This window comes from Chionomys nivalis, chromosome 13, assembly GCF_950005125.1.
Source record: "Chionomys nivalis chromosome 13, mChiNiv1.1, whole genome shotgun sequence".
Lineage (NCBI taxonomy): Eukaryota > Metazoa > Chordata > Mammalia > Rodentia > Cricetidae > Chionomys > Chionomys nivalis.
In genome coordinates this window covers 59,489,796-59,503,346 of record NC_080098.1, presented here as the reverse complement: position 1 = coordinate 59,503,346, position 13,551 = coordinate 59,489,796, and the positions used below count along the sequence as shown (strand labels likewise).

At 44.8% G+C, this 13,551-nt stretch overlaps 1 protein-coding gene across 2 annotated transcripts in view; it reads right to left on the bottom strand.

Moving 5' to 3' along the window:
- The window catches only part of Cd83 (CD83 molecule), an 86,888-nt gene that overhangs the window by 39,422 nt on the left and 33,915 nt on the right, over positions 1-13,551 (bottom strand). Inside the window, exons 2-3 of one of the 2 annotated variants that reach the window (XM_057787528.1) lie at positions 7,761-7,903; positions 2,179-2,241 (exon numbers count right to left, since the gene is read on the bottom strand). In XM_057787528.1, coding sequence (XP_057643511.1) covers positions 2,179-2,185 — 7 coding nt within the window. In that variant the 5' untranslated portion in view covers positions 2,186-2,241; positions 7,761-7,903. The remainder of the gene's footprint in view (positions 1-2,178; positions 2,242-7,760; positions 7,904-13,551) is intronic. The other variant, XM_057787529.1, reaches the window with a different exon arrangement.

Genomic DNA, 13,551 nt, shown 5'->3' with positions numbered 1-13,551 from the left:
GTCCTCTCAGACTTTCTAACTCTTGGAGAACATCACATGACTGTTAATCATTTAGCTTCAGCCCAACAACAAATATGCCCAGCTAGCCACATCTGCATTCTCCCACCTTGGTTCACATGCTAGAAGTGTTTCTAATATATATTGCTTGCATCATCATTACCATAATTATTATTATATGCAGGTCCCTTATAGCCTCCATTGGTCTGCAATTCACTACAGTAGATGAGTATAACCTTAACCTTCTTCTCTTCCCCAATGCTAGGATTGCAGGTGTGTACTGCCACATCCGGTTTATTTGACACTGGGGAGCAAACTCAGTGCTTTGTGCATGCTAGGCAAGGGCTCTATCAATAAACTACATCCACAGCCCCTTCCTGCCACCCTCAATACCAATCACATAACTGTGGTCACCTGCATTATTTCCTATTCTTTACTCCCTTTTTGTTTCAGAATGACCTGTCCATGACTCTCATCACGAGACTTTGCAATAGCTCTCAACGAGTCCATGTTTTCCTTCAGACCACTGATGTTTGGCTTGCCCAGAGAACTCACTCTGAAAGACAGATGTGAAAGTAATATAACCGAGGTTTTAAATGCGCTTCCATGGCGAGACTTAACCTCTTGTGTTTCTGCCATCACCGCAAGTAGATGTGCCCCAGGTGGTGCTAATTCCTGGAGGAAATCTATGAAGCAAGCCCAAAGTAGACTTGTAGCTGGGAGCCATGCCCAGAGGAGCTGAGCCAAGAGCAGCTGAATACCAGCCAATCCTCAGATATATGAATAAGAAAAGTAAATGTTTGTGATGTAAGCCACTGGGATTGAAGAGGTTTGTGTTGTACAACATTATTGGAGTAATAGATGCCTAGTAAAATTGCCAAATACAGCCCGATCCAGGCAGCAGTCAGATTAATAGTGGGTCTTAGACTTCTTCAGGTCCTCGCATGAAAACGTCCTTCCTTTGTCTCTCAGAACAAGGACCATACAAGTTCAGAATAAGCAAGAATTACAAATACTGTTTCACTCTCTTATCAGAATGGGACTTCCAACCCTCAGGTGGATAGAGTGTCACCACATTCTACACAAGGTGGATAGAGTGTCACCGCATCCATGTCACCATGTCCTACACAAGGTAAATGGAGTGTCACCACATCCTACACAAGGAAGATGGAGTGTCACCGCATCCTACACAAGGTGGATACAGTGTCACCCATCCTACACAAGGTGGATACAGTGTCACCGTGTCCCATACAAGGTGGATACAGTGTCACCCGTCCTATACAAGGTGGATACAGTGTCACCCGTCCTACACAAGGTGGATACAGTGTCACCACATCCTATACAAGGTGGATGGAGTTGTCACCGTGTCTGCACAGGCTCACAGTAGGCCTAAGATGCCATTGGGCGGAATGTTCGTCTAATATCCACTAGAAAGGCAAATTTCAGGAGCTGGAAAGATGAGTCCATGGGTAAAGCATTTGCCTCATAAACCTGATGGCCTGGGATTGGGTCCCCAGAAGCCGGGTAAAACCTACACACATCTGCCATCCCAGCATCCTTCTGCAGGGAGATAGGTAGAGACAGGAGAAACCACAGGAGTCTGTGAGACAGTGAGCATCCCCATCCGAGCTTGTCCTCACCCCACCACATGCAGGCAATGACATGTGCAGTCTGCACTCCCGCACACACCCCAAAGGCAAATTTTACTGATTTTTGCCCATCATGTAACAGTGACTATATTTAATTTCATACACTCTATGTCTTTTTTATTAAGATAACGTTGAATTATCAATTCCATTAGATAGTAAACATGAAAAATTTCTTTTTTTATACTAACTCTATCAATACAATAGTAAGTGGTAGACAGCGCATTATTGGAAAGGTCTGTGAGAAAATGCCTTGTGTACACAAATTTGCACTCCCAATTTGATAGTTTTGCACCCTTTCTTTTTTTATTAATAAGACATACTGTTGTGTCTGACAGCCAATGTCTTCAAGTTTCCTAGGCTCTAGTTACACCTGAAGGAAATTCTTCAGAATCGCATTTCTTTTTCCTCCCAGTCTAGTTTCGAACACAGCACAGAGCACAGTTCCTCTTTTTATTTTTGTAAGCTGAAAAGTTGTTTTATATTAAAGGACTCAATGAACTATGTTTTTTTTTTTTTTTCCAGACACACTTACTTTTCATATACGGGAACTTTCCAGGTGGCTGGTCAAATCACTGCATCCACATGGTACACCAACCTGTAGTTTAAAAAGAAAAAAAGAACATTAGAACAGACCAGGCTTGCCTCTATTTACAGACAAAACACCGAACCACCCACTTAATTTTCTGAGTGGCTGGAATCTCTGCACCGGAAAGCATCTATCATCCAACAAGGCACATATCCGTTCACTCCAAGGAACTGCTAGCACAGCGCAGAAACTGGTTTCTGTGCATTTATTTTGGTTTTGTTTCTCAAGACAAGATCTTTCTATGCAGGCTAGAGAGATGTATCTGTGGTTAAGAATGCTTACTGTTCTTGCAGAGGTTAGGATTCCAGCACCTACATGGGGTCTCTCACAGTAGCCTGTGACTCCAGCTCCAGGCTATCTGCTGCCCCCGTCTGGTCTCCACAGGCACGTACATCCATGTCCACATACCCATTCACGGATACATGTGCATACACATGGTTAAGACCCATACAAGTAAATCATTTCTAAAAATAACTTTCTCTGTAGCCATAATTGGCCTGGTCCCTGCTGTGTGTGTGTGTGTGTGTGTGTGTGTGTGTGTGTGTGTGTGTGTGTACGTACACATGTGCACGCACACATGTGTATGGCTTTCATTATGCATCATGAGACTTGATTTTCCAAAGCTCAACAGTAAGGTAGAAGGAACTGGAAGAAACATAGTCTAGGGCAGGATGAATAGAGAAGAAATGAAGATGTCTACCCTTTGCAGTTCTTTTCCAAACAACGGTGATTATGTTATGTTTGGTCATGTTCTCACAACACACACAGACTAAAGTTCTTAATACTCCAAATCTGAGCATCAGAGAAATCTTGGATAGCCAAGTTGGTTCTAGAATGTGCCCTAGAGGCCCATAGGCTAATCAAGGTTTGGCTGTCAGCTCGTGGTCCTGATGGGAGACGGTGAAACCGTTAAGGAGTTTGTGGGCTTCGGGGATAACTCAGTGGCAGAGTGCTTGCCTTATATCCACAGTGCCCTCTCCTCTCCACATGTCAATCAAAAGAACACAGGAAGAGGCGGGGCTAGTGGAAGGAAGTTAGGCCACCCAGGCCATGCATGTTGTTGCATGTGCCTTACTTGTGCCTCCTGCTGTACTCTCCAGACACTCGGGGCTGAACAAAGTGCTACACATCCCAGAGAAATGGGGGTACAAGTGACTAGGAAGTCTATGGAACTGATCAGAAGCAAAGATTTTCTCCTTGTGAGCTGATTATTTCAAGCATTTTGTCACGGCTATGGAGAGCTGACCTTGTGGCTCTAGTTCCAAGAGGAGGGGATGTCCACCCTTCCTCTGAGTCTTTCCTCCTGCTGAGGACGGAAAGCAGTAACATTTCTCGTGAAGAAGAGAACAATGGCCTCTATTAAGATCAGTGGCCCAACTAAACAATTACTTATTGAACCTAAAAACTTCTAAAACTGTGTTTTGTTCTATAGACAAAGAAATAAGAGCTGGAAATCCCCAATTACTGCCTTGCTTCAACAACCAAGGCCACCTCTCCACTATCTTCCAGGAAATCCCAAATTAGAAATCCAGGGTGTTTTGGTTCCACCCAACTTTTCTTCATACTGTCCTTAAGATGCTCAAAGGTCCCTATTACAAACTGAAAGCTCGTGCATGCCTCTACCTCTACCCCGGGATTATTATACTGACACTTATTAGGGGGTGGAGCCCTCAGGGGTGGAGCCCTCAGGGTGGGATTAGTATCCAGTTATGAGAGGGGCCCAAAGAGCTCTCCTGCTACCTACTCTCTGTGAGGACTCAGTAAGAGAGCAAACTTGGAAGCAGGAAGTAGTCCTTGCTGAAGAGAAAATTCAGGACAGTGTGAATCGAATGTTTATAAGATGCATAGTCTGTGGAACTTTTGTTATATAGCAGGCCAAAGGACTGAGAGAGCTCTCTGACTGAGAGAACGCCCCCTGACTGAGAGAGAACACCCTCTGACTGAGAGAGAACACCCTCTGACGGGGAGAGAGCCCCACAATACATTTGGAAGGATTCTAGAAAAGCCGAGTCACCTCGACTGAGAGAAGACAGGCTATGAAGAATCAAGAGAGTTGTCGCTGCAGTGTGCTTCCAAAGAGACCTCTGCCTCCTGTCCCTCCTCATCCCACACTGGTCCAAGCCTCTGGGAGTAAAATGACAGCAGAAACTCAAATGACTTTGAAGATTCAGGAGCATGCATAAAACCTTCAAAGCCCACCAGACTCCAAAGTTCCTTAAGTTAAGCATGGTGGGAAAGCAAACAACAGAACTTAATAGGCAACACGTGAAAAGAGAACTGAATATTTACCAGACTACAAGAAAGGCAGAGTGGCTGAGAAGATCCTAAGGACCTCCTTAGGATGAGGTGGCAATGACGACCACATTGACAACAGGAACTGGGAGGGACAGGCCACACAGGAGCATACCAGCATTCTGCCACACCCATTCCATCACCACTCCAGGGACACGGGTTTGGCTTTTCCAGTTCTGTGCAGTGAAAGCAGTGGCCAGCAAGTAGAATTTCAATTAATTATAGTAATGGCATTTATTTTGCAAACTGTTTTTTTTTTCAAAAAGCCAAAATGAGTACTGGTGACTTGGTTGCGTGAAGTACCTGTGATATGGTGGTTGGGCCATGAATTTCCACTGTGACCATGGTGATAACTTGCTCCTTACAGTTCTGCCCTCTCCAGAGATGTCAAGGCTCTAAAGTTGCAGGATGAAACAAGTGTAGATCATTCTTAGCATACTAAAAGTCAGAGAACTAGTTTCTTTTTCTTTCTGAAAACAACTTAGACATGTCCATTTTCAATTTCTTCCTACTTAGAATAGATTCTACTACCTTCCAGTTGGTATTCATGTCCTTGCTCCATAACCCCAAAGAGACTGGATTTCCCCACCCCATTGTTGTTAGACTTGGCCATATGATGTACCTTGACCAACAGGATGTAGCCACGTGGAATCACACCCAGCCAAGATGAGACAATTCTGTATCCTGCTATCCTCTATGACAGATGTTCCAAATGGATACGTCTCCTCCAACCGGGTGAAAGCCACATGAGATTATGAATTTATCCAAAGTTTTGGAAGTCCAGTGGGGCCTCCAAAGTTCAGACAGAACGCAACCAAGTCACAGCTGATATACAGGATGATGTTTGTTTTCAGAAGCCATTGAATGTGGGATTGCTTGTTATTGCAGCAAAATCTGCCCAACACTCCCCCAAATGGGCCTTTACCCTCTCAAAGTAAAGACAGGCAAAGGCAAAAACCAAACAGCTAAAACAAGGATGCAAGAACGACTGGAAGGGAAGAGGAGGGCTGGGGAGATGCTGAGTTGGTAAAGTGCTCGCCAGGCAAGTGTAAGGATCAGGGTTCGAGCTCCACAATCCATGGAGAAAGCTGGGTGTAAAGGTGTGTGTCTGTAATATTCAAACTGAGGAGATGGAGACAAAGGGGATGCCTATGGCTCTCTAGCGAGTCAACCTAGCCAAACTGGAGGCTATCAGGTTCAGTGAGAGAGCTGGTGGAGAAGAACTGAGAAAGATATGTGATGTTAGCCTCGGGCTTTCAACCAACAAAACACACACACATGCGCGTGTACACATGCACATCTGCATATATGCACCCACACAAAGAGAATAGAGGACAAGTTATAGGGACTTTGGTGCGGCCATGGCAGGACAAGATAAAATGCAGCAGCCAGCAACACAAAGAGCCAGGGAGGAAAGAGAAAGTCCTAGAGATGTTTGGAAGCCTTAAATACTCTGGAGAGGGTGATGTTAAGGAAACAAGGTTTCTCCCACTTTCCAGTTCTTGACTAGTTTTCTGTAGAAAGCCACGCTGCCTCCGGGTGGCAGAGCTTAACTCCTCTGAGCTTTGCAGTTGGTGGTGAACGCCCGCCGCAGTGACCCTCCTTCTATTCAAGATGCAATGGGATGTGCATTGGCTATCGATCTGGGCATACACTCTGAATTGTTCTCATGTAGCTCCTTATTACAGAACAGATATTTTCTCTGTGTGTCATTTGAGATGGGTTGAGAACACCTGGGAGGGTTTGCCTGGTAGAGGCGGCTCTCACTGAGAAGGCCGCTTGGTTATAAATCGCTCCACGATTTCTCCTAACCCTGTAATGACTAAAGTCAAACTCAGCAACTGAACAGTTAGTCCGTTTGATTTGATTTGATTTTGACTTTCATTAAGCTCTCATGATTTATTTAAAGGTTCTGAAATAGCAAATTGAAATGTGACGTGTTGGGCAGAAAGGGGGATTAAGAACCAAAATATGAGGAGAATAAAATCCATTTTGCAAATCTCCAGACTTGTCCAATAAATTGCTCAGGGAACCTAGAGAGAATTAGCCCTGGAGTGGTTATGAGTATCAGCGTTGACATCTGTGTTTCATAAAACACAAGCTTCAAGGGACCACTTGCTTCTTCCTTAGGTTTGTATTTCAAGTATTCCATGCGAGAGCAGCAAGCAGGAATCATAACAACAGTAAGGGGCCTTAGTTTCACCTTTACTCTAGAGGCAAAGTATCTACTCAGTTACTCAGGAACAGATTCCTCCAAAATTCACTGTGGTACAAACCTAATTCTGTCAAATCCCCAATTCTAAGACTGGTATTTGATGGGGAACATAAATTACCTGTATCATTCATGAAGAAAGAGCAAATACAATGTGTGCATTCATCCTGTTTTTCCTACCTGAGGGTGCATAGAAATGTGTACACTTCCCAGCAAAATGGCTTAATCCTTAAGTTACATGTCAGTATCTCGGTCTCCTTATTCCTCAGCATCTCTAACACACTCTCCACCAGCTCAGAGAGAATTAAGAGGATGCACAGTTTAGGATAGAAAAGTTGTCTAAAACCAAGACAACTAGCAAGTTTCCCATGCTAGGGGAGAAAAGAAATCAATGGTCTTATCCAGCTCTGGAGCCTGCACGCTGTGGTACCAGTCTGCCAGGCAAGATAATGGCACAGCTGTTTTGAGAACAGTGTACTCACCGACTGGATCTGGGGCCTGCTCCACAGGAGGGAATTTCATGACTGGTACAATCATCCTAGCCAAAAAACCAAAACCATGACTGGGGAAGCCACAGACCCTGGGTAAAAACCTGCTATTGTTATTTTGCTAAGTGGTCATGGTTTTAGAATTGCCCTCTAAATATTTGTGCTTAAACCCACAGACCCAGCCGGGCGGTGGTGGCGCACGCCTTTAATCCCAGCACTTGGGAGGCAGAGGCAGGCGGATCTCTGTGAGTTCGAGACCAGCCTGGTCTACAAGAGCTAGTTCCAGGACAGGCTCCAAAACCACAGAGAAACCCTGTCTCAAAAACCAAAAAAAAAACCCCACAGACCCAGACTGCTGTCTACCTTGATCAGAGTAGCTCCTTTTGGCAATGGCAGCCACCAATGCAGTGATGCATAACTGGTCAGTGTGTTACAAATAAGAGACTGGGGGCTCAGCCCACAATATGACATTTGGACCAAGCCTCCTACTCCAACCAAGGCTCAGAGAACATCACAGAAAAGGTGGTAAAACTCACAGGAGAGCCAAGTGATGGAGGGAAGATCTGCGAAAGGCTGTCTCCTGGACCCTCGGGGACCATCACACTCAGGAAGCCACAGCAGCTATGGTTACCTATGCAAGATCCTGCCAGTCAAATTCTGGCACAGAAAGGAGTCCACCCTGAAACAATAATCAATAAGAAAACTGATATTCAGAGATACAACGGTATGGTCAAAGACACAAAACAGCCTAAGTATACTTGAACAGTGTGGTGTTTAAGAGCCTGAGCCATATTTCCTATAATTTCCCCAGGTCCAAAGTAATGCAACAAAATGAAAACTCGCAAAATCTGGCTTCTGTTGTCAGCTCTCCCACCTGTCCCCCAACCCAAAGAAACCATTTTTATTGTCGCTTTTCCCCACCATATGCAAACTAAGCAAACAGGGTTTTGCTTGTTCCAACTTCCTTATATTAGCGTGCTGTCATGAAACCTTCCTTTCTACCTACTATATCCTAGAGATGATCCTCTATGGAAAACTGAAAGGCCTTTGATAATAACCCTCATCATCAAACATGAAAATGTCATCACATCACAGCAGCTCCAAGGTCAACAGGAAGATGGGTTGCCCCATCAATGTCAGAGATTTCTTCAGAAACAAAGAAACCTCCAGATCCAATGACATCGGGCATCTTCCTAAAGTTTTCTGGGCTTTCCAATGTGTTATGTGGGTGACTTTCTGAACTCAGAGAATGTTGGTGGCGATCGCAGCTCATTGTGTGGCCCTGGAGTGCGCGATTGACACAGCAGGATCTGTGGGAAGGTGCTGCCGGGAGAGGCGGGGCTGGCCTCTGGTCTAGCATCATGACTTCTGAGCAGGGTGACCTTCAAGAAGGGGTGAGTCAATTCCCTCCACAAAGGGCTCACATGGGAAGAAAATGAGACAAAATATGCTTAATGCAACAACAGAGTCCGGCAGACAGCAGGCACCTCCACTGCGACAGTTATCATTGTCTCTGATGAACACACACATCACAGACAGCAGCAGCAGCACCAACAGCGGCAGCATCTTTTGGTAGAAGTGTCATAGCTTAAGTCATTTAGTTTTAGGTTGAACTACGACCCAGTAGAGCATATGCCTTCATATTACACTCAGGTAATGGAAATTGAGGTGCCTCTTGTGGGGTGATCATGCCTTTAATCTCAGTGTTTGGGAGGCAGAGAGAGCAGGATTCATGAAGTAGGGCCAGCCTGGTCTAATAGTGAGTTCCAGCCCACATAGGACTGCATGGAGGCCCTGTCTCAAAAACACAAACAAACAAACAAACAAACATAATTCCTGTTGTATAATCCACATACCCAATGAGTTGTGTTTCTGTTCTAAACTTGACTACAGTTTTATGATACAAAATAAGGAGACGTTAGCCAGAGACTAGCTGCTATTCTGACAGCCAGCGATTTGTATCTCTGATTAATTTATGTCACATTCGGTCCTTAATCTAGAGTCAACCAACAATCTGAGGAGCATCCCATAGGAATGCCCAATGCCATTGGTGGCAATCCGTCATGCGATTTAAATTGCAGCCCAGGAACTGTGGGGAAGTGGAGCCCAGAGCTCATTTATAAACGAGGGCTGGACTTTTCCCTCCAGTCATTCTTCTTCCCTGGATCAGCGCAGGACTCTGAAGACATTCTCTTTTGAGATATTCTCCCCATGACGTTTTACCCTTTTACACAATAAGAGATAAGCCATAAAATGGTATTTTTTCATTGAACAGGCGCATATCAAGAAATTAAATCCAGTGTGCACATGTTTATGGACATGGTGTATGCATTTATATGTGTGTGTGTGCACGAGTGCATGCGCGTATACATTTGCATTCCTTTTCCTAGTGTATTTCCTTCAGCCTGGAGGGTCTCAAACTCATCTGTACATGAGACACCTAGAGGAAAGAGCATTTAAAGACTGATGTCCAGGCTATGTTTCTGACCAATGAAATGAGACACCTCGGGGGCGGGGGGGGGGGCAATCTGGGCATGAACTTTTTCCTGGCTCCATCTTGATCAATTCAACTGTTTAAGTAGACTTAAGAATTTACTGAAGGAAGGAAGACAGACAGGGAAAGTACCACAGAGAAGAGACTATGAGCCAGAACTCTATGGTTAGACGTTGCCCCAGCACCCCCATCACCTCTCCCATAGCAGACAAACCCTGGAGAACGGCATCAAGAATGCTCAGTGACTGGGTGTGGTTGCACACCTTCAACCCCAGCTTTCAGGAGGCAGAGGCAGGCGGATCTCCGGGAGTTCCTAGACAGCCTGGTCTACATAGTGAATTATAGACCAACCAGAGCTATATAACAAAACAAAAACAAAACAGACAGACCAAGCAAACAAACAAACAAAAAGAAAAAAATAACACCTCACTAGGCTATCTGATCTTTCTTGGAGTTCTCGAATGCAGACTTGGTTGTCAAGAATTGGGAATACAAAACTGTCTAAGACTTAAAGCCCTGGTTCTCTCTGTGTGAAATAATGTCAAATTCTATTATTTGGCCTTAAGCCATATGAGAACAAGGGTACAGGGAACTATAGCCTAACTTAATATATAAATCTGCAACCTAACTTGAGAGGGTACCTTGTGTGAGTACTAGGGTCTCAGCCCGACACAGGCTGAAGGCTGCCAAACCATGTCCATACACAGCACACGGCCAGACTGTTTCTGGATGGGGTTCCCCAGGTTCATGAACTATTTTTCTTTTTTTTTTTCTGTTTGACTAACCTCTATTAATATTATCTTGTCTACGGTTTTTCCCTTAACGGATGTCTGGCCCCGTGGTTCTTCCTTGACCTCTATTTTCAATGTCATACAAGACAGTTTGGGATTTTGCAAAGAGAAGCCAACGAGACACCTCCCAGTTGGAATCAGTCATTGTTGGTGCACCCATATCCCAGGGAAGACCCCAATGATCTGCATTAGCCCATCTTATACCAGTTACATCCTCACAGTAGAAGAGGTCTCAAAGATGTCCTCACCCCACCCGCCCCCACCTCCCTCTGAAACAAGGAAGAAGTAGTTTTCTTAGGATTACAGGTGTGAATCACTATGCCCAAGGGTATTTGTTTTTTAAATTTATGTTTATATATATATTTATTTATATACATACATTTATTTATTTTGTGCATGCTAGTGTACATGAAAGTGCTCCTGCCGTAGTATGTCTAGGGAGGTCAGAATACAACTTGCTAGGAGTCCATCCTTCTGGTCTACCATGTCGGTTCCATATATCCAACTCAGGTCCACAGGCTTTTATAGGCTCTATAGGCTAAACCATCTCATCAGGCCTGAGCTGTGCATTTTGCTGTTGTTACAGCACACCATTTAGAAGTAAGAACCAGATCCTGCCTTTCGGGTACTCGCACCCACAATGGCCCAGACCCACGGATAACACACTGTTATCTGTTGAGTGAATGAATGATGAGAAGGGTCTCCACCATTGCCATGGCCTTTTACCCTGCTGGGAGCTATTTCGAGTGACCAGGCCTCCCAGTAGCCTGCAAGGATGGTGAGCATCTTCGTTGCAGAGTTGAAGACGGAAAAGAGCGAGGTGGTAAATAGCTTCTCTTGGGTCACCTACTTGGGAATTGACTTACACACTTTTGGGCTAGCTGTGGGATTAATGGGGAGGGTCATAATTCGGGCTCAATGAGAGCAGAAGTGAAGCTAAACACAGTCCACTTCTAGCCAGAGAAAGAGTCCAGCGGGGCATATTCTTTGGCTGGTGCAGGGTCAATTGAAAAGAATACTTTTCTCTGTCTCCTGCGTGTGTGCTCACTCTCGATAGAACCCATGCCTGGCAAATGGACCCTTGAAAAGAATTCAGTTTGAAGATTTATCTTGGTCCATTCAAAGTTGTCCTATTAACACCATTATTTAACTCCAAAACATCTACATCACAGCCAAAAGAAACGCACAGCCAGTCACAGTTACGCTCCACTCCCCTTCCCCCAGCAACCAGTTCTATTTACAGAGATAGAAAGGTATTGAATGGGGTAGACAAGCCTTACTCTCTGCCTTTTCTAAATGCTTCATAGGTCTCCTGCTTCTTCTCAGGCCACTTTGCCATAGTGAATCAAAGACGGTGACAATGTACTAACCTGAAATATTTTCATAGAATGTACTTATGGAAATGGCTCCTTTGATTGACATGGTTCTCTCCTAGCCCAGGGCTTTAGCATCTGAGCTCAGGTCTAAGGTTGAAACTCAGCCAAGAAAAGCAAAAGCTCTGAATCACAGATAGCGGAATCCCCAGGTAGGGCTCTGGGGACAGAGCTGGGAAAGCCTGCCTTAGACGGAGGGCAGGCTGGAAGCTATCCTGGAGACAGAAGGATGACCTCCATTCAGGATGGGTGCCTACTAGGTTTTATACATCATTCCCTTCCCACTGTTCTCTGAGTCAGAAGTCTTAATGCTCTAAATCCAAAGTCAAGATCTAAGGCACAGACGGGAGAAATCAGAACCATTCACTGAAATATACGAGAAGAGTTGCCCCCGTGACAGGCAAGTGTCCACCCCAGCATCAACTCAGATTTACCTCCAGGCATCCCACCAAAATCAATCATGGAGGAATGTGGATTTAAAAAAAAAAAAAAAAAAAAAAAAAGATGTTCAATTTTCACCTATAGGCGCGCGCGCGGCGTGTGTGTGTGTGTGTGTGTGTGTGTGTGTGTGTGTGTGTGTGTGTGTTGCTAGAGACAGAGTGCAAGAGAGTGAGTGAGTGAGCTCTGGTGATTCAACCCAGGGTGTATTTTATCCCAGAATTACAATCCTGGTCTGGAGACAACCTGAATTATTTACACGGGGGTCTCCATATTCCCAGGCAACCTTCAGACATGTACCACTGCACCCAACCTCAATGCCTTTTTAATGTGTGTGCTAGGACTGTGTCTAGACCCTGTGGGTGACTAGTACTCCACTATTGGGTTTTATCCCCAGGCCTTTTAATTCTTTCTTCCTCCACCCCGCTCCACCGCCCGCTCACTTGCTTGCTTGCTTGAGTTTAGACAGTGTCTCACAAAGTTGCCCAGACTTGCCGTCTTCCTGCCCCAGTGCCCTGGTAACTGGGATTCCACATGTGCCACATACACATTGAGATGGCTTTTTAGAAATAAACCTATTTGAGGATAATTTCAGATTTACAGGAGAGCCGCAAAGATAACGTAGATGCCTCTGGCATACCTCTCACCTCTGGTTTCCCCCAAGGTTATTTCCACAACGTTTTCTCAAAACAAAGAAATTCCCATTGAAGCAGTGCTACTCTCAGCGGAACTCACAGTATCCAGATGTCACCAGCTTTTCCATGAATGTTTGTTATGGTTTGAATGTGTCCCCATAGACTCATATATCTGACAGTGAGTACAGCTGGTGACACTATTTTGAGAGGTTGTGAAATCCTTGGGACTAGGGCCTAGCTGACTAGAGGAGGACACTAGGGGCTGGAGTCATCTCTGACCAGCATCAGGTAAGAATCCACCCGTGAACATTCCTGATGCCACAGCCACAATGTCTTCTCCACCACCACACATACACAGGAATATGCAAACACACACATACACACATACAAACACACACATACACATGCATGTACACACACAGAGATACACATACATAAACACATGCACACACATATAAGCATACACATTCACACATACACACACATAAACATATATACACACATACATAGACACACACACACAATCAAGACCCAACGTTAGCCCTTCCTCCCTTAAATAGCTCCCTTAAGTAGGTATTTGGCCATAGCAACAAAAC